Below are 24,331 nucleotides of genomic sequence, written 5' to 3'. Positions count from 1 at the left end.
AATCTCCACATATTTGTGTATGCTACTTAAAAGTACATATTGCTTGACATAAATCAAACCCAAGTTTATTTTACCTCCTCTGAACTGCTGATGGCTTGTCATGATGTGTTTGCTTTTATTACAAATGATGAAGTTTAAGAAGTTTCTTGATATTGAGGTAGAGAATTTTGTATGAAAACTAGTGATAAATTGTCAGGAAGTATATATCTGGTTGCTGATGTTGTGACAAATGGTAAGATATCAAACTGTCTTTACTGTACTGAAACTTTATTTTCTCTTTCCCACATACTAGAAGAAAATGATGGGTAGGACTAAGTAAAAGATGGCAAGTGTTCTAAGTATTCAGGAGGAGAGAGATGCTGACAATATAAAGCCTCATCCTGAGGTTGATCTCCGAGTTGGCAGGGAAGGACAGAGGGATGCATGTCCATGGGTGCTCCATCACAGAAGTCACAGGAAATACTCAGGGAACAGCAAAGCTGGTGTGACTTAAAAATATGGCTATATATGGAGCAAGAGGACATGCACACACATATTCCTGGTTATGTTTCACAGAAGAGCGAAGGCATGAAGTAAGAATTCAACAAATGGTGTGGGGATAATGAAATTGACATTCATAGGCAAAAGAGGAATTTCAGTCTAAGCCTCATGTTTTATTTTGAAACTTACGCAGAATACTGGGGCCAGAGAGATAGTACAGTGGTTAAGGCACTGGTCCTTGTATGAGGTGGAACCTATGCTTGATTCCTGCCACCACATATATTTCCCCGAGCACCACCAGAGGTGAGATCTGAGCTCAGAGCCAGGATTAAACGCTGAGCATAGCTGGGTGTAGCACATCCTCAGCCCCCCTTTTCTTACCACCACCCACAAAAAATAAACCCACGAAAAAACAAAAGGAGAGCAAATGATAGATTTGGTGAAAGTACAGAGGATGTAGGAAAGGAGGAATTAATATAATTAATGTAGGATCCTGCTGCCAAGACGTAGGGGACTGAATGTTCGAGTTATATAAGAATGAGAGCTATAAATAATTTTTATTTGTACTTTGTGCTTTTTTTTGTAGTTTTCAAGGGATGTTTTATGAAATTTGTTGTCATTGGCTGGTTAGATTATGTTGAAAATCATTGGGTTAGGAAAATTGGATAAGGTAAGGTTAGAGAAAATGAGATGAAGTCAGGGACAGTGTCAGGATGTGAAACAAAATGTCATCTAGTCTCTCTGGAGGTCAGCCACAATCTGAAAATTGGCTCCTAAGTACTTTAAACACAATATCTGTATTTTCGGTTCCCATAGCATTCATACTCGTGATCAACACAGTGACTATTTTGGGAGATATCCTTCTCTTATGGAATAATGCTGCCAATTACAGAAATTTCCCATATTTGGTGGTTAAGCTAAAAAATGACAAGAAAAATACAGAAGGACTGGACAAGAGATGAGTCATACTTACAATTTCATTGTATGTGGGGTCAGTACATTTTGGAACAGATTTTGTTTTCCTCCTACGAACTTCACTGGGATATGGTAAAAGATAAAATTCAACATGTGCACTGGGCGCGGAGCCATCTGGGAGATGCTGCAAAGGAAAATGGTTATAAATATTAATGCACGTTGCTGTCAGAGAAAACAAATACAAAGCTACTAACTATCCAGACCAAAGGCAGGATGGAGATTTATTACCATCACTCTGTTTATCATAAAATAAGAGAACAATCAAAAGAAAAACATCATTGTTCAAAAATAATCCCAGAGTACAGTTTGAAAGAGCACAAATGTCTACCTCAAATTAAGTCTTGCATAAGAGAATTATACTTAAGAGCTCATTAAATATAATTTAGCTTTTTATGGTAAAGATTCAAATTTGCATCTTTGACATAAATGGTCAAAAGACAAAAATAAACCACAGGCAGAGACTAGAATTGTGTGCTTCAGGGTACTGTATACCTTGAAGATTTAAAAATTAACACATAAAATAAGATGCTGCATAATGTTATATATATTATATAGAATCATTTTAATGAAGCACTGAACTACAGTTTTAAATATTGAGAACATACATATTCTATGTATATAGAAAACATCATAAGGTAAAGGTAAAGGTAAAGGCCCTCCCGTTGTTCAACGATTTGCTCGAGTGGGCCCAGTAATGTCTCCATTGGAGATTTTGTTGTTACTGTGTTTGGCATATTGAATACATCACGGAGAGCTTGCCAGGCCCTGCCATGCGGGCGAGATACTCTTGGTAGCTTGCCAGGCTCTCCGAGAGGGGCGGAGGAATTGAACTCGGGTCGGCCATGTTGCTATCACTCCAGCCCGAGAAAACATCATACCCATGTATATATCTATATATAAAAGAATTTATGTGTATGTATGTATATTTTGTGTCACATTGTAATCTGTTCCAGGACTTACTCCTGTCTTGACTTAAGCATCACTCCTGGTGGTGCATGGTGGACCAAAGGAGGTACCAGGGATTGAACCCAAGTCTATTGTGTGCAGGGCAAGCACCTTAACTCTGCACTATCACTCTGCACCCACTGGGGAGATTTTTAAGTGGTTTTAATAATTTTATTCAAGTATTATCCAGTCACCCTAAAATGCTTTGGATAATCCTACTTTTCTTGCAGTCTGTGGGGCCCCCAAAGTTTCTTGAGACAAGACATTCAGTGACTGTCACCCAGACTCTCTCTCCCCACTTCTCCTGACTCTCCTCCTACCCCAACCTGCTCCGCCATCTGAATCCAGCATTTCTGCCTTTCGTCCTTCCCACCTTTTCTTAGCATGGATGTTTTTATTTTTGAGATGTATGAATGGGTGAGTGAGTCTACTGTTTAGAAACAATCTGGAAATATCCATTAAAGGAAATGGTTCTGCCTTTGTGGTCTCGGCCATATGGGTAGCAAATGGTACTTAAAGTCTGAATATCTAATTTGGTAAAACAAAACAGAGTTTATATAGTTTGTGTTTGAAGAGTATGATATTATTATCAAACTAGAGGAACTACATGCTGATCTTGTAAACCACTTTCTATGAAATCCCCCACTTTCCAGAAATGTATCTTAATGCTCTGAGTCACCAGGACATCTCATTCAGTTTTAACTTAGATGGCCAAATTTATATAATTAACTCTGGTGGTGGCTTTGGAGTTGGAGCACTGAATTCCTGAAACTCTTATAAGCAGCTTTATAAATCATGGTGAATAAGTAGCACTGTCCTCCCATTGTTCATCGATTTGCTCGAGCAGGCCCAGTAACGTCTCCATTGTGAGACTTGTTACTTACTGTGTTTGGCATATCAAATACATCACAGGGAGCTTGCCATGCTTTGCTGTGCAGGCGAGATACTCTTGATAGCTTGCTGGGCTCTCCAAGAGGGGCGGAGAAATCAAACTCGGGTCGGCCAGCCGAGAAAATTTAAAATTTTATCATGAGGACAATTTGGCTCTCTTATCGCTCGCTAATTAGGTACAGTGCACTAGACACAGCATTGTGTCAGATCCTCGGGCTGTGACAGCAGCTACTTTACGTGAAACTTGGGGTGTGGTTCCTGTGCTGGAAATTCCCCAGATTGACCCCAGACTTTGTCAATGGACATAACAAAATCTTGAGTAAACAGAAGGAAGTTGGTGTGGATCTATGAAAAGGTAATATTATTTTCCTAATAAAAATGAGCGATATTCTCTACGGAATATTCACTGTGGCTTCTTCCACTGCTTGAGTTCCCCATCTCTCTAAACAACAGTATGCTCCAACTTTGTGTTTGGAATCATGTGAACATGGAGTTTCTCATATCATCTGGGCCCTTAAAGTTGCCAGAGGAGTAACTTTTGATGGGAATGGTAACTTTTCAGCTGATCAATTTCCTCATCTGTCATATTAGAATAGTTGATATCTATAGCCATGAAAAAGTTGTAATAAACCTTGTCATGTCAGGACAGTGCTTGTTTGAGCAAGATAGTCAAAGTTGGATACTAATTTTACTTTATATGATTGAACAGAAGATTCTCAATGTGTTATTTTATCTATGAGCACAATTTTTTAGTCTTGGTGCTGTTGACATTTAGAGCCAGATAATTCTGAACAGTTCTTTGTTGCAGTAGATTACCATATCCAATGAGGATGTTTGAACAGAATTACTTCTGCCTACTAGAATCCAGTAGTTCATTCCTGCTAGTTGCATCGATCAAAAATGTATGCAGGTACTGCTGTCACTTCAGTAATAAGATTAACCCAATTGAGAACTGTGCAAGTAGATAACTCCCAAGTAAGAACCTGGAATTTATCTTAAAGACCTTAGTCTCATGACTTGTGAGGATTTTCACTTGGGTTTCTTCTTGGCATCCTGATATAGAATCAAGCCCACCTTTGTCCTCTCTTCTTTCTTATTAGTCCAGAACAGATCTTTCCAACTCATTACTGTTCCATTATATTAATACTATTTCTTTTTTCCCTGGTGCTTCCTTGTTCTTGATGTTTAAATTAAAGTATGTACCAAGGTCATTATCCTTTCTGCTCTAGTTCACCTGCCACCACAGATCTTTATTATATACCTTTATCGAACTATATTTTAGTTACTTATAATGTCCTAATTTTCCAACTCTCCTTAATTCATTTTTTTCGAATATTTTCTGCTCATTTTCTATTTGTGCATAAAAACAACCCATTTATTTTAATTGAATCACCGTGACATATACAGTTACAAAGTTAATGATTCCATTTGTCATACAGTGATCCAGCACCTTCCCTTCACCTGTGCACATTTCCCACCACCAATGCGTCCGGTTTCTGTCCTACCCTACCCCCACTCCTAGCCTGCCTCTTTGGTAGGCATTTTCATTCTGTCTCTGAAAGGTTATCATGTTTGTCTCTTTGCCTACTCTCTGCACTCAGTTCTTATTCAGAGTGATCATTTACATTTTTTAAATATTGATTTTATAGCCTGAAACTTCACTATACTCATTATTGTTTTTTTAAATTTTTTTAAAGTTTTATTAGTGAGACACCATGAGGTACAGTTGTAGACTTACAAATTTTTGTGCTTGGGTTTCAATTATACAATGATCAAATTGTATAACTGAAACAATTTGATTGTATAATTGAAACAACAAACCCATCCCTCCACCAGTTCCCATTTTCCGCCACCACGCATCCCAGTATCCCTCCCACACCCTATCCTCCCCACCCCACCCTACCTCTGTGGCGGGGCATACCCTTTTGTTCTCTCTTTCCTTTTGGGTGTTGTGGTTTGCAAAAGAGGCATCATTGAGTGGCAATCATGTTTGGTCTATAGTCTACTTTCAGCATGCTTCTCCCATCATTATTATTTTTCCCCCATTTTAAACACCATGCTTTGCTAAGTAACTCAGGGTGATTTGTTATTGGCACTCAATATTCCAACACCAATCCCACCCCCACTATCACTATCTTTCCGCCATTGTCTCCAATTTCCTACCAGCCTCAAACATACCCCCTCCCCCCCCCCCCCCCCCATCAGGCCCACGATAGTTTACTACTGGGATGTCAGTGTTATAGAGTTTGGAGATGTTGCTCCAGAAAATTCAGAATATTTAACTGGGCAGTCTGGCTGGTGGCATTGTGGTGGCTTTGGGGTGTGCGGGCATTTTGTTAGGGCGGGAGCTGTCCCACCCCTCTCCCCAGATTGCCCTGGAGGTCTCAGCTGGGAATGGGTGTCCAAGGAACTTTTGCAGCTAGTAGATCTCTTTTGAAATTTATTTTTTATTCTCTTGAACAAGATGAGCTTTTGTGTTGATGGTGGTGAGACGTGAGCCTCCTTCAGTTTTGTGTCATTGTTGTATTTAATATCACTCCTCATAGAACTATGTTGATGGTGTCACTTTTCTTCTTTTTATTTTTTCTTTCTTTTTATTTATTTATTTATTGGGTCACACCCGGCAATGCACACGGGTTACTCCTGGCTCTGTGCTCAGGAATTACCCCTGGCGGTGCTCAGGGGACCATATAGGATGCTGGGAATCGAACCCGGGTTGGCCGTGTGCAAGGCAAACGCCCTACCCGCTGTGCTATTGCTCCAGCCCCTCACTTTTCTTTTTAAAATATTTAGGGATTCTCCACAGCTACCAAATGCAGACAGGAAAACAAATCTCTGTATGCCTTTACCAAAACTTCACCAAGCATCGAGGCTTCTCTTTCCAAGTTAGTGTCCTTGACAAGGTCCTTAAGTGTTTGTCGATTTTAAAATAATAGAATAGCACAGGTTTCAATTTAAGTCAGGGTGCATTAGATCTCAGCATCAGGCTTAGTCTGTCCTTAGCAGCTTTAACTACACATATCGATTTCTCAGCTCTTTAAGAGAATCTCACCCTTCCCCCCAAAGCAGCTGTCTTATCAGTAGTATTTTCCCCCTTCTGACTCATGCTGTTTTCTGCTCCTTAAAAATCCGAGTTAATTTATTAAAGATCACTGGTTGTCTCATCATCAGTGACCCGCATTTCACCTTTTGCCTTTATCTATATGTGAGTAAAATTTTCCTTAAAAATAATGAAATTACCCAGGTTGTTTTCTTTTTTTTTTTTTCTTCTGGTTGTAAGTCTAGGTTTTCACAAAGAATTGATGAGTCACAGGCCTGGGGATACAAAACTCTTAGTGTGACCTTATGTCTTAGTGGGGAGGAGCAGGCCTGGGCCTAAGAGATATTACAGTAGGCCAAGCACTTGCATTGCATCGGGTTAAATCTCTGACATCCCATAAGGTCCCCTGAGCACTGCCAGGAATAATCTCTGAGTGTAGAACCAGGAGTAATGCTTGAACATTGCCAGATGTGGCCAAAACACAACAAAACATAATGTTGAGTGCTCACTTCGGCAGCACATATACTAAAATTAGAACGATACAGAGAAGATAAGCATGGCCCCTGCGCAAGGATGACACGCAAATTCGTGAAGTGTTCCATATTTTTGATTGCCACCCAATGCCTCTTCTACAAACCACAGCACCCAAAAGGAGAGAACAAAAGGGAATGCCCTGCCACAGAGGCAGGGTGGGATGGGGGATGCGGGGGTGGGAGGGATACTGGGATTGGTAGGGGTGGAGAATGGGCACTTGTGGTGGGATGAGTACTCGATCATTGTATAACTGAAACCCAAGCACAACAACTTGTAAGTCTACAATTGTATCTCATGGTGTTTCACTAATAAAAAAATTTTTTAAAAAAATAAAACCAAAATGTTGAAGAGCTTCCTTCTGTATCCAGGAAACACTGATTCCAGGAGATTCACTGTTCCAGTCTCTGTAATTGTGGCCAATGCTTCCACCATTCTCAGTTGATGTGAAACTGTCAAAACTTCATTTTTTTGTTGCTCAGACTAACTGAACTCTGTAATTCTATATTCTATACTTAACTGTATTTACCATTTTCTATTTTTGTTTTTTCAGTTTGCGCCACACCTGGTGGTGCTCAGAGCTTATCTCTGGCTCCTGGCTGTGTGCAGAGGACCAAACAGGGTGCCAGAGATCAAATCTAGGTCAACTGTTTTCAAAGCAAACTCACTGTACTCACTTGACTATTGCCCCAGCCTCCCTTTTTTAAAAAAAAATATGAAAAAGATGAAAATAATTTTACAAATGGTTATAAAAATAGGTAAGAAATTTCTCACAAGGAAAGACCCCGTCTTGTGCTGACGCCGTCAATTCAGTTAGCCCCTCCCCAATGGTTACTCCGCCCCCTTTTCTATCTCCACCCCCAGCTTCTTCTTCCTCAATTCCAACTTATTTCTGGATTTCCATTTAAAGAAAAGAAAAACTCTCATGGAATTAAGGGGAGGGATTTTAGCTCTCCCTTTTCTTTATTGCCTTATTTTTATTTTTTGTTTTTTTGTTTTAAATTTGGGGGCCACACCCAACAGTGCTCAGAGCTCACTACTGGCTGGCAGCGTTTGAGAAACGGTATGTGGCACCATGACGGGGGCTGAAACAACCCATCCACTGTACTGTTGTGCTCCAGCTCTGCCTTTATTTTCTTCTTTTCTCCTAGTCGTCCCTTTCTCTCATGGCATTTCTTTCAGTGAAATCCTGCCTCTGAAACAGTGCCAGATCTGTGTATATGTAAAGTCGACACCAAATTAATAACCAACAAATGATGGACTGAATCTCATTTATATTTATGGTATTTGGAAGATTTACTAGCAAGATTCTCAATCTTTAGAGTGTGGTGCAGAAAACAGAAATCCTCCTCATCATTTATTCATTTATGAGGTTTCTATATTCCATTGAGATAGTTCTTATTGTAATATCAAGAAATAACAAAGTCCAGAGTAGGGGAAAGCAGATATCAGATCTCCCCCTCCCTCCCTTCCTACCTCCCCCATTCCCCCCTCTCTCTTTGTTCTTGGGTCATACTCAGCTGTTCTCAGAACTTATTCCTGGCTCTAGACTCGGGGATCATTCCCAGTGGATTTAGAGGACCTGAGTTAACTGGGTCACCATTCCATGTGGGGACAGGGATTGAACCCCGATCAGCCATGTGCGAGGGAAGTAGTCCCCCTACCTGCTGTATTATCACTCTGGTCCCGGTAGCAGACACATTTTGGGTTTTTTCTTCCAAGTCTGTCCTTGGTGCAGACCCTGAACACTGTCGCCCTCTACAGAGCTGTCCAGTTCCTGAACATTGTTGGCTTTTTGTGACCACTCGGGTATTTGTGTCGCATTCTGCTTGTTACGTTTAGTATCTCAGAGCTCCATTTCTAAATCTTTGACTAGAGTTAGACAGGATTTGGGACATTATTGTTTGTACTGGTCTCAAAATGAGCCTTAAGTTCCCCTACTTGCTGTCACTCGGGGACTTGGTGTGTAACTGCTGAACTTCTTTCCTGAGACCTGGGGTTTCTTCTGGGAACGGCTCCTTGCGTCTTTGGACTTCACCTACAATTTGCTTTGACACTTTGTACAACAGGTTACTTAAATCTGCTTTAATGAACTACTGATAACCTGATGATTTCTTGGAGGTGTGCCGGACAGTGCAGTGGGCACAAAAATCCTATTTTTGTGCTCTTTTCCTATGTCCATTTATGTCTCATGCCTGCTTTCCCTCCGTGTCGCCTACTTGTGTGGAGTATTTGGGGAAACATCAATTTTAATTGGAGAAATGGTATCTTGGGATCCTTGGGAAAGGCAAGCAGCTGGATTCACTTTAGCATCAAGCATTACCTCTAGAGGAAATAAGTGTCTGAGATAAGTACTACTTGTTTTTCAAATATATATATATATATATATATATATATATATATATATATAATCTCACAGCGGTAGGGCATTTGCCTTGCACGCAGCCAGCCCAGCCGAGCCAGGTTCAATTCCTCTGCCCCTCTCAGAGAGCCCAGCAACACCCCTCTCAGAGAGCCCGGCAAGCTACTGAGAGTATCTCGCCCACCCGGCAAAGCCTGGCAAGCTCCCCGTGACGTATTCAATATGCCAAACACAGTAACAACAAGTTTCACAATGGAGACGTTACTGGGCCCTCCTGAGCAAATCAGTGAACAATGGGAGGACAGTGCTACAGTGTACATATATTAATGCTCCAGTTTTTAAACTCATTCTCTATTTCTACTTCAAGGATGTTTCCTTCAAGAATGGAATTGAGGGTTATCATGTTAAGCAAAATAGGTCGGAGAAGAAAACCAATGATCTCACTCACCTGAGGAGTATAAAGAGTAAAAACATAGGAATAGAGATTTTTAAACAGTGCTAAACCCTTGACCTTGAATTACAAAACTCCTCAGCAGACAGTGTGGGGAGCAGTGGGGAGGGAATAAAGATGGGTCCAGAGGTGATATAAAGACAGTGGTACAGGGTCATGGGCACTTGGGTGGTGTGTGATAATCGTGTATACCAATGCTATAAATTCAAATACTGTTGAGACCATCTTAAACTATAATAAAAATTAAAACACTCATAACAGTTAAAAGTTAAAAACATATATTTATGAATTCTGCCATAGTTGGCTCTACAAAATAATAACACTCTGGAGTTTTTGATTCACAGTTCTTTTTTGCAGAGACAACATGAGTATTCCTTGACAGTAAGACAGTAAGACAGTGTGGAACACTGATATATCCTTGCCCTTGGCTAACAAAACTGAGATTGCCAAGTACCAGAAGTAAGTGTGGGGATTGAAGTGATGATTAGAAGTGATATAGAGACATTGGGGGAGGGTCTTGGGCACTTCAGCTCTTGTGTGCTGTAGTAACTGCAGTTCCAAACCATAAAGAAGGATAAAGAGAAAGTACAGCTGGTAAGGTACTTGCCTTGCATGCAACCACTGCTGGCTGATCCCTAACACTGGATATGGTCCCCCAAGCCCTACTAGGAATGATCCCTGAACCCTAAACACAGCAATATGGCCCAGAACACCAGTAAATAGAACAAAAACAAATCACCCCCCCAAAGCCAGAGAACATAAACATTACTCCTACTGTAAATATATTACCTAATCTACAATAATAAAACAATGTAAAAAGTTACCTTCCATTTCTTAAATTTATTAGGTATCAAAGGATATTAATACCTGAGTAATCCACTTTATTATGTGGTCCCTCTAGTTGAAAATATTGGAAATGAAGGTTTTAGGATGTTCCGAACATTCACTGGTAGATGAGTGGAGTATATAGTTTGAAAAAGGCCCTCCCGTTGATCGTCGATTTGCTCGAGCGGGCACAGTAACGTCTCCATTGGAGACTTTGTTGTTACTGTGTCTGGCATATCGAATACTCTCGGTAGCTTGCCGGGCTCTCCGAGAGGGGCGGAGGAATCGAACTCGGGTTGGCCGCTTGTAAGGCAAACGCCCTACCCGCTGTGCTATCGCTCCATGCACATATCTACATTAGTAAATCTTTGCAAGTTTGACATATAAATGGTGTTTTAAATCTATGAATAATTAAACACACCAATTTCAGCCTTCCTTTTTTGTCCCAGATTGCATGCATCTCAATTCAGTTTTAAAGCACCTTTTGTTGTTCTCAGTCACTGAATAAAAGTATCATGGAAACATGGTTAATTAATCACAATAACGAGGGAAAGCAGTGGCATGTTGATATAAAAACAAAGCCCAGTTGAAGCGCTTTCAAGGTAAATAAAATAATCTAGCCTTGTAAGGTATGAGGTGTTGGCTATTTTTCAAGCATAGTAAGAATAAGTCTAAAGTATAAAGAACATAGCAAAAATAGCCTAACATATAAAAAACAGTGTAAAGAAAGTAGCTTTGACACATGGTTTGTCATGATAATTTACCACTTATTGCATTTTTATTATTCCTTTACATTTCCCGTCTTGTTCTAAGGCACCCTTGACCGTGCTCGGGGGCCACCAGGGCTGTCGCAGTAGTGCTCGGGGGTCCAATCAGTGTCTGGAGTCACCTCCAGGACCTTGCGAAGCAAGACATATGCTCCACACTTGAACCTCGTCCCTGACCTTTATTTAGAGCACTTCTGAAACTATCCTGGAGTCATTATTATTTTCTACATTTGATTGAAGAGGTTTATTCTGTAAAACCCCATATTCTCAAGCACTCTTTTCCCTTTCTACAGAGAATAAAAAGAAACCGTCAGATTCAAATTAAGAGCACTTCTAGATCAAGTCTTATCAGGAATATGTTGAAGATATGTGGTTTAAAAATATCAGACACGGTGGTAGCTTCTGTAGAGTAATCCAAAGCTTAATTGTATTTAATCGGTTATTATCTTTTTGATGAATAATGTATGAAATTTTCCATCAAGATTTTTTTTTCACTTAAATGTTTCCAATCATAGGATAATATAGGCTTTGGTAGAAATCAGCTGACAATGATTAAAATATGATAGGACGATCAAAACCCAAGGAGTATGCCAGAAACAAAACAACATAATAAAAATCATCTTTCTCATCTACTGTGCATGCCAGACAGTCATTCTAAACTCAGGCTAGCTGTCCCAAAAATGGTTTTCTAATCAGATGACCATATATAATTTCAAGCACAGAAATATAAAGAAAGTGTCTTTGACACATGGTTTGTTTGTGAGTCAGATTAAGAAATGGTGGAATGATCTATCCGTTATTCCTATGTATATTGGGTACTACAGAGTGGGGAGATTTTCAGTGTTTATGAATTAAGTCACTTCATTTCATACAAATTTAAGCATTTAACAGAACTCCGACTATCAATAAATGATAAATGATTTATAATCACTATATAAAATTTTTTGAAAAATTAAACTGCCCTCTGTCTGCCTCTTTGTTTTTAAAATTTTTTTTATTTTATAAAACTTTATTTTTTAATTGAATTACAGTGCAATACAGTTACAAAGTTGTTCATAATTGGGTTTCAGTCATATCTGCCACTTTGTATAGTCTCTGTGAGACAGTGATCAAAATAGCATTTGTCTTCAAATATATAACAAACACATTAGCATGGTCACGTTGGCATGTATCTAAAACTTAACTGTCATTTTGACGTAGTCAGTAACTGGATAGAAGTCACGGTCTGGTAGGTAGAATTCCTTTGTGACTCAGTATATCCAAATCAGATTTGCAGCTAAAAATCCAGAATTCTAGCTCTGGACCTTTTCACTGAAATGTCTGTAAAGTTGGACAAGTTTTTCCATTTCTCAGTCTTAATGACATATAGGTAAAAAGAATTTAATCTTCACTTAGTTATTTATTTTTCACTTCATAGAAAATAAGAGACCAATAAGAGAGGTGGGCTAAGTGTTTTGTAGTCACTGAGAAACGGTGAAGAACAGATGAGATAGTTTAAACTTCGTTCATGACCATGATGCACTTGACAGTTTGGGAAGATGGATCTCAATAAAAGCTGAAACGGAATTGCTTTCTTATGCCTTATATTTATTTCACATATTTGCTTAGATCCTCCTAAACAGTTTTATCATAATTCCAATAAAGATGTGATATGATGTTCAGGTGCTGGTAGCCTGCAATATAGAGTCAGATCATCACACCTTAGTCATGAGGGACTGGAGTAATGAACTGTGTCTTACCAGGTTAGAAACAGTAGGAGACACTTCCTACCTCAGTTAGTATGGCTTCTAAGGAAAAGACGAGAGGTCACATGTTAGGAGGATGTCTTTCTTGAGGGCTATTCACACAGTTGCAATCTATAATTTCATTATGTGCTTGATTGCCCTCAAGCTTCACTCTCAAGAGCACCTTTTCATCTACCTGTTGGCCATCTGTCTCTTTTGTTTTGTTTTGTTTTGTTTTGGCTTGGGGGCCACACCCAGTAGTGCTCAAGGTTTACTCCTAGCTCGGTGCTCAATAATCATTCCTAGCAGGGCTTGGAGGACCCTATGGGACTCCAGGCGTCAAGGCTGAGTCGGCCAAGTGCAAGGAAAATGCCCTACCTACTGTACGATCTCTCCGACTCTGTCTCTGTCTCTGTCACTGTCTCTGTGCTCCCGTTGTTCATCGATTTGCTCTAGCGGGCCCAGTAACATCCCCATTGGAGACTTTGTTGTTACTGTGTTTGGCATATCGAATACATCACGGGTAGCTTGCCAGGCTCTCCGAGAGGGATGGAGGAATCGAACTCGGGTTGGCCATGCTGACTGCGTGCAAGGCAAACGCCCTACCGCTATGCTATTGTTTTATTTATATTTAAAATATATATGAATATATGCATATATTTATATTTAGAATATTCTCTCTATCAGCTATATGATTTGCAAATATTTTCTCCCATTTTGTAGCTTTTCATTTGCTCATACCTTCTTTTGCTGTGTACAATGAAAAAACGAACTTTTTACATCTCTGTGTCTAGAGTTTTAAATGGAAAAGAGTCACCACTGACGTATATGTCAAAGAGCTTACTGTTTTTTTCCAAATTTTCTGATTTAAGAATTTCTGTTTTTTTTCTAACATAAAAATCCTTAATTTATTTTGAGTTAATTTTGTATATGGTGTAAGATAGTGTGCCAGTTTTATTTTTCTTCAAAAGGTTAAGTTTTCCCACTGCTATTAAAGAAACTGCCCTTTCCCCATTGTATATTCTTGGTTCTGACTAAATTAATTGGTGTGACTGAATTAATTTGGTCTGACTAAAGTAATTTGCCATACATTATTTCTGGACTCATTATTGCATTCAATCAACCCATATACCTGCTTTATGGTAATATCGTAGTTTCCTAAGTTATAATAGCTTTATAATACAATTTGAAATCAGAAATATACTGTATAGTTTTTGTTTATTTGTTTGTTTTGATTGCTTTTAGTGTTCCAAGTTTTTATTATTTCATTCAAAGTTTGCTCGAGCTCGGAGAGCCCGGCAAGCTACCGAGAGTATTCGATATGCCAGACACAGTAACAACAAAGTCTCCAATGGAGACGTTACTGGGCCCGCTCCAGCAAATCGACGATCAACGGGAGGGCCTTTACCTTTACCATTCAAAGTTTAGGATGATTCGTTCTATTGTAATTAAAAAGTGCCGTTAAATTGTTGATGGAGATTGCATAGTATTCATAGATCGGCTTGGTAGGGTTTTTTGGAGGTTGAGGTAGGGCACCTTGTGGTGCTAAGGAATCGCTCCTAACTCTGCTCACGGATAACTCCTGACAGTGCTCAGGAAACCATATGTGGTACCAGGGATAGAGCCAGACTTGGCATAATGCAAGGCACCTTACTCCTATCTGGCCTTGTTTGCAATATTTTTAAAATATTAATGTGTCCGATTCATAAGTAAGAACTATTTTCATTTGTGCGTTCTTTGGTCACTTTCATTAATGTTACGGTTTTCCATCAACATGAATTTTACCTTCTTGACTAAATTTATTCCTTAGTAATTTATTATTCTTTGATGTGATTGTAAATTGAAATAGTTTCTTAGTTTTTATTTATGATTTTTAAATTTTAGGCAACATTGTAAATTTTAAGAGGATGTAGCATTTTACAACTTACAAATAATTTAGTAGAATTAATTTGGTAGTTTTGTTGGCATCTGTAGCTTTTTTTATTATTTGATACTATGTTATCTTCAAATCATGGCAGTTTTATATTTTGAATTTGATGCATTTTATTTCTTTTATATGCCCATTTGTTCTAGCCATGATTATAATGTTATGTTGAATAAAAATGGCAAGATGGACACCCTTATCTTACTCCTAACTTAGAGTACTTTGTTGAGAGTTCTTTTTTGTCATAATGAATTTTGAATAATTTCAAATGCTTTACCGCATCTTTTGATATGGTCATATTACTACTTTTGTTTATTTGGGGGCCACACCCAGTGGTTCTGAGGGGCTACTTCTGCTCAGTGCTGAGAGTCTACTCCTGGTGAGGAACCGTAAGTGGCCCCAGAGACCAAACCCAGGTCTCCTGTATATAAAGAATGCACTCTACCCCAGTGAACCATTTTCTGATACAGGGTTATATGACTCTTGTCATTTATTCTTTTAATATTGTCCATCACATGAATTGATTTATAGGGGATGGACCATTCTTGGATTCCTATATTGAATTCCACTTCATCATGGTGTATCCTTTTAATTTATTAGAAAATAAGGTTAGAATGTATTTTATTGGTGAGTTTTAAGTAATCAGAGTTTTATGTCTACATTGGTCTACATTTTGTGTGTATATGTAGTGTTCTTGTATGGTTTTGCCATCAGGAAAATTTAAGCTTCATAAAATGAGCTTGAAATATTACAGGCATTATTTTGGGGAGAGTTTGAAAAGAATTAATTTTGTTTTCTTTCTTCCTTTCCATCTTGAGTCACACCTGATGATTCTTGGGGCTACTCCCAACCTTCTGCTTGAATGAACATATTCTCTTTATAAACACTTTTTCATAAAGTTTGGTATTTTTACCTGTCCAACTTTCTGGTCCTGTTTTTTGATGCACTTTTTTTTTAATTATTGGTTTAATCTCCTTACTGTGCAGCTCCAATTTTCTATTTCTCTTTTATTTTTTGCCTGTATGTTTTTGAGAATTTATCCATTGCATTTTAATTATCCAGTTTGTGGGTATATGTTTACTTGAAGTTTTATCTTCTAATCATTTAAAGTTCTGTGATAATATCTTTCATTTATGTTTATATTTGTCACTCTTTTTCTTATTGTAGATAAATATTTTCCAATTAAAATAATATTTTTAGATAATCAGCTATTTTACTAGTGGGGCTCTCCCAGAGTGCTTAATGGACTGGGTGTCATTCCTGGCAGTGCTTGGACCACTTGGTCAGATGCTTCATTGCTGAGTCCAGTGATGTGCCACAGCGGGTAGGGTGTTTGCCTTGCATGCGGCCGACCTGGGTTTGATTCCCAGCATCCCATATGGTCCTCTGACCACCGCCAGGAGTAATTCCTGAGTGCAGAGCCAGGAGTAACCCCTGAGCATCGCCGGATGTGACACCCCCCAAAAAATATCAGAAGAAAGAAATGACAATTTTCTTGATTATAAAAAAAAAGTCATGAAACACTAAAATGTCTGCTTCTGGGTTTGTTTTTCACAAACTGCTGCTTTGCATGTCATTCTTTGAAAATAGAGATTAGTGCCAAATAGGCCAACTCTGGAAGGACAGTTTATTATTCATGGGCTATAGACTGAGGAGATGATTGTTTTTAGAATATCGCCCTTTATTAACATTGCTATTTATTTAGATTGAAATGCATCTAGAATGAAACAGTGGCAATTAAAAAAATCCATATAGTAAATATAATTGGAGTGGTTAGAGGGCTTAGTCAATTTAATTATAAGGGAGATATTAAGCATTGTTATTTTTTGTATAAAACATTACTATATTTATGCTTTATTTTTATAACCTTTGTTATTTTCGTAATTTTTTGAAAACCATCTTTATGTGTCATCTCTGTTCTACTCCAACAGGCACACAGTTCACTGGTGCCCAATACAGAACTTGCATGTTACATAGTGTGACATTTCAAGGGTAGCTAGCTACTTGGTAGATGCACCTCAGATTTTGATCTGTCAGTCCCTTGCATCCAAAAACCTGGAATATTTAGCAATACATGAAAAGGATCATGTGTTCAAGACAAAGTATTATTTATTATAGGAATGCAGGGATGTTCCCATAAATGCAAATTAATGAATATAATATACCATGTCCACCAATGGAAAGATAAAATTTATATAGTCATATCAACAGTTTTAACAACTTTTCTGCAATTCGTTTATGATAAAAACTCAACAAAGATGGGTATAGAAATAAAATGTAGTAAGAACTGTATGCAAGAGCAGACCTTCAGCCTTTATACTCATGTTTCATGTTTTAAGAAAAACATGAAAGCTTGCCTCTAAGATCAGGCACAAGACAAGGATTTTATGTAGCACAGTATTAGAAATCCTAGTCACTTAAGTTAGGCAAGAAAGATAGCACTGTAGCACTGTGCTCCTGTTGTTCATCGATTTGTTCGAGTGGGCACCAGTAATGTCTCCATTGTGAGACTTGTTGTTACTGTTTTTGGCATATCAAATATGCCATATGGAGCTTTCTAGGCTCTGCTGTGTGGGCAGGATACTCTCAGTAGCTTGCCGGGCTCTCCAAGAGGCTCTTTGGGTTCAGAGGAATTGAACCTGGGTCGGCTGCATGCAAGGCAAATGCCCTACCCACTGTGCTATCACTCCAGCCCCAAGAAAGATAGATTAAAGGGATATTAACTGGAAAAGAAAATGTGGAGCTATCACAATCTGCAGAAAAAGTCTGCAGAAGTTTTTTTTATATACACAATAATTCTGAAGACTCCATCAAATATGCAAAAAATCTGTTGCATTAAAGTATGAGAAAGAAAAAAATATAAGTTTATTTATAGTCATGTCCCCCAAATTAGGTACCTGATAATTGACAATGGAGGTTAAAGACATACTTCTGAAACTATTAAAGACACAGGGAAATTAAAAATATTTCATGTTCATGGATTAGAAGAATTTACTGTTAAAATGCTCTTCTCAGCTCATCTCATTCTATAGATTCAATATATTACCCATCAGAATTCCAGTGACATCCTTCAGGATATATAGAATTTGCTACTAAAATGTGAATTCAACTATAAATCCCTCTTAGTAGCCAAAGGAATCCCAAGGAAAAGGAAGGTAGAAGCATCACAGGACCCAATCTTAAACTCTACTATAAAACTATTGTACTGAAATTTGTATGAAATTAAAATAAAAGCAGACTCTTGAATCAATGGAATATAATGAAGAAAACAGAAATTTACTCCCAGATGTACGGGCAGTTAATTTACACAAAGGGAGAAAGTGCTTGAAGTGGAAAAAGGAACTTTTCCCCAAATAATGCATGTAGCAACTCAGCAGAACATTTGCTGTTGGTTCTGGGTCCATTGCCCGCATTGCAAAACAATAATCACAGAATAACATCAATGGGGAGCTGGACTAAGGGATCTGTATTAAACATTCTCAGGTTCCAACGTACACATTAAAATTCTAAGAAGTTTTAAAAAATAAAATAAGACATAAGACTGTGTTTGTCTCTATGGCCGAGCCTCACCCGCAAGTGAATCTGCAGAAAATCCAGGTATGCAGGACTGGTGACTGAAAACTACAGGTTCAACGGAAGCAGAAATGGATGAATTCCGCCCATGTCCCCCAGTTTCTGGCAACTCGGCAGTCACACCCACAAGCAGTCTCTGACTGGTACCAGATAATCTCATCAACGGCCATGATCCAGAGAGTCATTTTCCTCTCTCAGAAGAGAGCATAAAATGACACACACCATAGCCATACTGCTGGACCCCTGCTAGTCTGTTTCATTTGGGGCACCCTGGAGAGGCGTGAGTGCGGGCACTCTCCACACACTCAGATGGGCCTCACCCATGAGTAAACTATTCCTGTGCTGCGTGGCCGCAAATCTCATACCTAACACCACTCATACTCCAAGAGAAGCGCTCCACATTTGATGGCGTTTAAAGTATAAGGAACCAATCTTACAGGGAAATATTTTTTACATATCTATGTCTATATCTATATATATGCACACAAGCCTCAACCCTTAGTAACATGTTAGTAATCTTTTGTAGAAGAGCTTAATGACCTCTGGGTGAAATACAACAATCTTCACACACTCTCCTCTAAGAAAAGTTTTTTTTGAAGCATTTTCAGTGGTTTATTTATAACAATACAAAATAATTTTGATTCTGATTTGGGGCATGGATTGAGGTTCAGGATGGAAACATCCAAAGTCTGGTGGAGGGAAGGTGGAACGGTGGTGGGATTGGTGCTTGAATATTAAATGTAATCAAATATTTGAACTGTCACTGTCACTGTCCTCCCGTTGTTCATTGATTTTCTCAAGCAGGCCCAGGAATGTCTCCACTGTGAGACTTTATAAAAATAAAATTAAAAAAAGACTGTGTTTAACCCATGGTTCTGTTGGGTCAGACCCAACACAAACACACACACACACACAAACACACAAACACACACACATTTTCTTCTATTTATGCCTTTGATTAAGCAGCATTCCATTTAAGGTATTTCCTGCTTCTCTGAAATTACTTGCTCCTCATTTAAAGTAATTTAGTAGTTTGTTACACTTGAAGAGACACAGATTGCATGGTGTGAGTATATTCAGTGTCAGAGGAGAGAGCCTCGCCTCCTCATTGATTACTTTTATAGTCTTCTGCATTGCTCATTTTCTGGAGCTGGCAGAAGAAAGCGCTGTAGAACTGGTGCCTTCTCGGGAAATGCATAAGATAAGGAGAAACATTGTAGAGATGTCAATCCATGGAGAGCATCCATGGAGAAACACTGCAGATATCAATGGAAGAGAGCATTTTATTGTATTTTGAAAATGTTTTTGGGTTTTGGTCCACAGCCAGTGGAGCTCAGGGCTTTTTCATGGCTCTGTGCTCTGGCGGGCACAGAGGACCATACATATGGTTCTAAATATAGATGCCAGAGATTTAACCAGGGTCTGCAATGTGCAAGACAAGAATCCCACATGCTGTACTATAGCTAACCGCAGAAGAGAGTATTTTAAAAGTGGGGTTAATGGGAAAATGCTAGCAAGAATTACACATATTTCAAATCTGGAATAATTTTACATGTTCCATTGTCATATACATGGGACTATTCTAAAGCAATTTGGCCACCATGCTAAATAGCTGTATTATTTTGTCAATTTGTATTCACCAGAATAAATGATGTTTTATTCCTTTGAAAAGGAAAATATTTAGTAATTTTTTTAATTGAGTAATCTCATAGGAGAGAATTCTTAAAGCAAAGCTTCAAAGATTTAATATAAGAATTATTTTTATAAAACTTAAATTTAAGGAACTGTAGGCATAAAATTTTTCATATTAGAATAAAATCAAACAGCTTTTTTAATCTTATTACCTTGGCATGTAAAAATATAAAAGGATCAAAAACAGATAGCAAATAGTTAAAGCTTGAAATGAGTAAAGAAAATGTAGAAATGTATTGTTTTCTATTATTTATAGCATAATGGTGTCTCTTCAGAGAAGCAGAAATAGTCATCTTGAAGCTGTGAAAAGTGTAAGAATTGTTGTGATCATTTTTGGAAGGCAGAAAAAGGGGCTAGTTCATAAGTAATTCAATGTCTTTTCACCTCGCAGAATATTCATTGAATCCTCCATATTTGGCCCAGTATTCCAGATCTCGGGTTATGGCAGTGGAGAAAACAAAGTATGGTCAGAAGGTTGAAAATGGCAACAAAAAGGGATGTGCATAGTGAAATTAAAAACAAATCCCTGCAGGACAAGTTAGCTGGGAGTCTGGGGAGGTTCATTGCTGATAAGTGAAGCAGCTGTGCAAATGTCCCAGGGCAGGACTATATTTACATTCACATGAGCTCAAGAAAGTCACCAAGGCTGGAGTGCACTGATTGAGGGAGTAGGAAGTGAGGTTGGAGAAATCAAAGTGACCAGATTGGGAGCCCCAGGAGAGCCTCACTGTCCTTGACTGTCATTCAGTGTAAGTGATGTAAAACTCATTCCCCAGAAGATAAGAAGGAAGGAAAGGCAAGATCTGATCTGTTCTTAAGGGAATGTTCTGACTGCTAGGCTAGGAAGAGATTGTAAACAATGAGGGCGAATTGGGGAGGCCTCTTAAGAGGTAGTTGAGGATGAGATGAGAGGTTGCTTGACCCAAGTATGGTAACTGTAGAGATGGAAAGTAGTGCTGCAAGGACCAGGAGGAGGGGAGGGGGCGATGAGGGGTGGTTTGAAAGTAAATTTACAGACAGGTTGGATGTAGTTTGTGAGAGAAGTCAAGATAACTCTAAGAATTTTAATCTGAGCAACCAGGAGATCAAGATGCTGTTTGCTCAGATGCGAAATATGTCAAGAGGAACAGGGTTGGGGAAATGATAATCAGAGGTTGACTTTGTGAGTGTGACACTCATGATGCCCATTGAATGTCTACCAGTGTTTTTGAGTATTTTTTAGGGAGAATTCCAAGCTTGAGTTAGGATATGGAATACAAAGACATGAAAGTAATATTGAAAGCCACAAATCTGGTAAAAAAAATAGAAGAGACTGAGGAATGAATGTCAGGCCACTGTTAAGATCGCAGAGAGAAGAGAAATGAGTGGGTAGAGGGAGAGGTCAGGCCCGGAAGTGTCACTCATTAGCACTAGTGCTCTTCTTAGGGAGGTCTTTGGCACCATGTAGGCACCTATGGCCATACATGGTTTATTAAGTTTTCCGTAGACTTCATTACATCAGTTATCTTTTACCCATAACTTATTCCAAATCTTAAACTCTTGCTCATTCACTCATTCCCCTCTCGTTATGCCTGTGATACATTTAGTGTAAATATCCTTATTGGTAATCCAATTTCATCTCAGTGTAAAATGCATTTTGGAAAACTGTCAAAAGTTATTTGGGGATTCATCTGGTGAATAAAATGGATGACTAAGTTGGTTAATAATGCTTTTGATCAAATATTAGGCACGACTGTTGATTAATATCACAAAGTTTACTGTGTGGGTTATATGCCAGATCTGAAGGCAATCTAAACAGAAATATTATGAAATGTTTGAGCCATAACATTCCTGGAATAAAGATATAATTCTTTCTATCTGTTTTTAGTTAGCAAACATATACACATTCTGTTAAATTCCCTATTATTTTACCTTCTATGTATTTCTGTTGATATATAAAGTCCATGAACATCTGTGTAGCTTATTTATGCCTACTTGAATCCTATTTTTCCAATCTGAGCTTCTTAAACAGTTGATATCCCAATATAAGGCAATTACCTTATCAAGAACTACTGTAAGTTATTATTTTAATGAGTAAAAGTTCTGTGAAAACACACTTATTAGTATCTGCCCAGCTATAACCAAAGTTGCAGCTGTAAACAGCACAGATTTGCAGTGTCCTGGGATGTCTGGGTCATACTGAGTTGGTAAATGTATATATGCCAACTGCTTTCCCACTCAACAGATAGGACCACATCCTTGAGTGTTGCAGGTGCACAGCATACCGAGAAGTGTTTGCTTCTTTATGTCTTTCTAAGTGCCTCCTGGGGGATTTTTCTGCATAAGGAAGAAAGATAATATGGTACGCCTGACTTTTCCACATTGATATTTGGGGAGGTTTTTCATGTTTCGGATCCATTTGACAGGACTAGAGGGACACTGGGGGAGCTTGAGAGTCTGACAGTTCTTCCCCTCTCTGTTCACTGCAGCCATATATCATACACCCAGATCCCTTATCCAGTGGCATAAAAAGCTCCCTCACTTAATGATGTGAATTGGCATTTATACTCTAATTTGATCCACCTTTTGGAAGGAATACGACATAATGCAGGAAGTTTATTTACATATTTTAAATCAAAATTCATATTTTGAATAAACATTCAAGGTACTTGTACATATAAATCTGAATTTGTGTGTGTCGTTTTTTGATTTGGGGCAACACCTGGCAGTGCTCATGACATACTCTTGGCTCTGCACTCAGTAAACACTCTTGGCAGAGCTCATGAGACTGTATGTGGTGCCAGGGATCAAACCTAGATCAGCTTCATGGACATCAAATGCTCTAGCCACTGTACTGTCTCTCTGGCCTGTTTGTGTGTTCTTGGGGCCATTGCTGATGGTGCTTGAAACTACTCTCAGGGTTTCTCCCACAGTGCTGGGGGCAAACCCTGGGTATTAGGGATTGAACCTGGAGCTCCCACATGCAAACCTGTGTATCAACATTTTTCATCATCTCTCTAGAGAAGGGCAGGTTTTTGTTTTCCTTTCAGATTGATTACAGCTGTGATTCTGGTTCTGAGGTTACAAAGATGGGATTCCTGTCCTCAAACAATGGGGAATTATTTTAAGAAGAAATATATGTGAGCACTTATGTCATATTGTGATAACTCTAGTGGTGGGGTGTATGAAGGGTACCATGGGAATCCGAGTGAGATTCTCAGAGCTCTTGACTTCCTAGGTCAAGGACACAAGCATCTATCTAAGAGGTGAGTCAGTTCTCTGGCAAGCTCAGTCTGACTACCTAAATTCTTGCTATCCTACATGGTATCCCTGCTTTCTCAAAGCCTTTCAAAGACTAAAAATATGAAAAGTTTTCTGATATTTCCTTTCAGTAGCTCTGAGTTTTCATTTTAGGGTTCTCTCTGTGACTTATTTTACAGTTTATTTATAAATGATAATGTTTTAAATGGTGTATTTATTCTAAGGATCAAAATCACTCAGAAGCAAGAGTTCTGTAAATGGGTTCTTTGCTCCTTACTTAAACCTGGTGGCCAGAAGTATCCCTCTCACAATACTGATAAGTACCCACAGGAGACAAGGGCTCTTTAGAGAGAAGTTGACATATTGTTTTGTAGCCTGAGTGAACTTACGATATTCTTCATGTGCTTCACTAGAATGGTCAGTTTTGAATCCTCATGTGATATCACTAACTGCACTTTGGGTTTCTTGTCAGGAAACTTTTCACCTGATTAAACAAGAGAATTTCAATGAGTTAAATTGAAAATGGCTCATCACAGAATACAGCAGCTCTGGAAAGACAAAAAAGGGTGGACTATAGTTTACTGAAAATGATATGCAAAAGAAGCATTACCGAAAACACAGTAAACTTCAGACAGGAGGGGGTGTTTTAACATCTAATTTATGTCTCATCTTCCTGAATCACCTCTTCCTCCCCATATTTTATGCTTTGTTTTGATTGGTAGTGTTACTTTACTAATTACTTGAACTTGAAACCTCTGCATCATTTTTGACAGGCGTTTTGACCTTAAACTTCAGTGCAATGCCTTAAAAGTATTTGAGAGCATATATGTTGGAAATATAGGATTTTGAAGTGCTGAGACTGGGCTTAGGGTCCAGCACCACTTTTCATGGTTGAGTAATCAAGACTCAAC

At 38.6% G+C, this 24,331-nt stretch overlaps 1 protein-coding gene and 1 non-coding gene across 2 annotated transcripts in view; one reads left to right on the top strand and one right to left on the bottom strand.

Moving 5' to 3' along the window:
• The window catches only part of PIK3C2G (phosphatidylinositol-4-phosphate 3-kinase catalytic subunit type 2 gamma), a 375,313-nt gene that overhangs the window by 8,310 nt on the left and 342,672 nt on the right, over nt 1-24,331 (bottom strand). The window contains exons 31-32 of the mRNA XM_056134595.1: nt 23,810-23,904; nt 1,454-1,579 (exon numbers count right to left, since the gene is read on the bottom strand). Of these exons, the coding sequence (XP_055990570.1) occupies nt 1,454-1,579; nt 23,810-23,904 (221 nt within the window). The remainder of the gene's footprint in view (nt 1-1,453; nt 1,580-23,809; nt 23,905-24,331) is intronic.
• Nucleotides 6,833-6,939, top strand: LOC130042486 (U6 spliceosomal RNA). The gene has a single exon (XR_008795235.1). It is a non-coding gene; the product is annotated as a U6 spliceosomal RNA (small nuclear RNA).

This window comes from Sorex fumeus, unplaced genomic scaffold, assembly GCF_029834395.1.
Source record: "Sorex fumeus unplaced genomic scaffold, SorFum_2.1 ptg000100l, whole genome shotgun sequence".
NCBI lineage: Eukaryota > Metazoa > Chordata > Mammalia > Eulipotyphla > Soricidae > Sorex > Sorex fumeus.
Note: the sequence above shows the minus strand (reverse complement) of the source record. Positions and strands in the feature narration are given on the sequence as shown.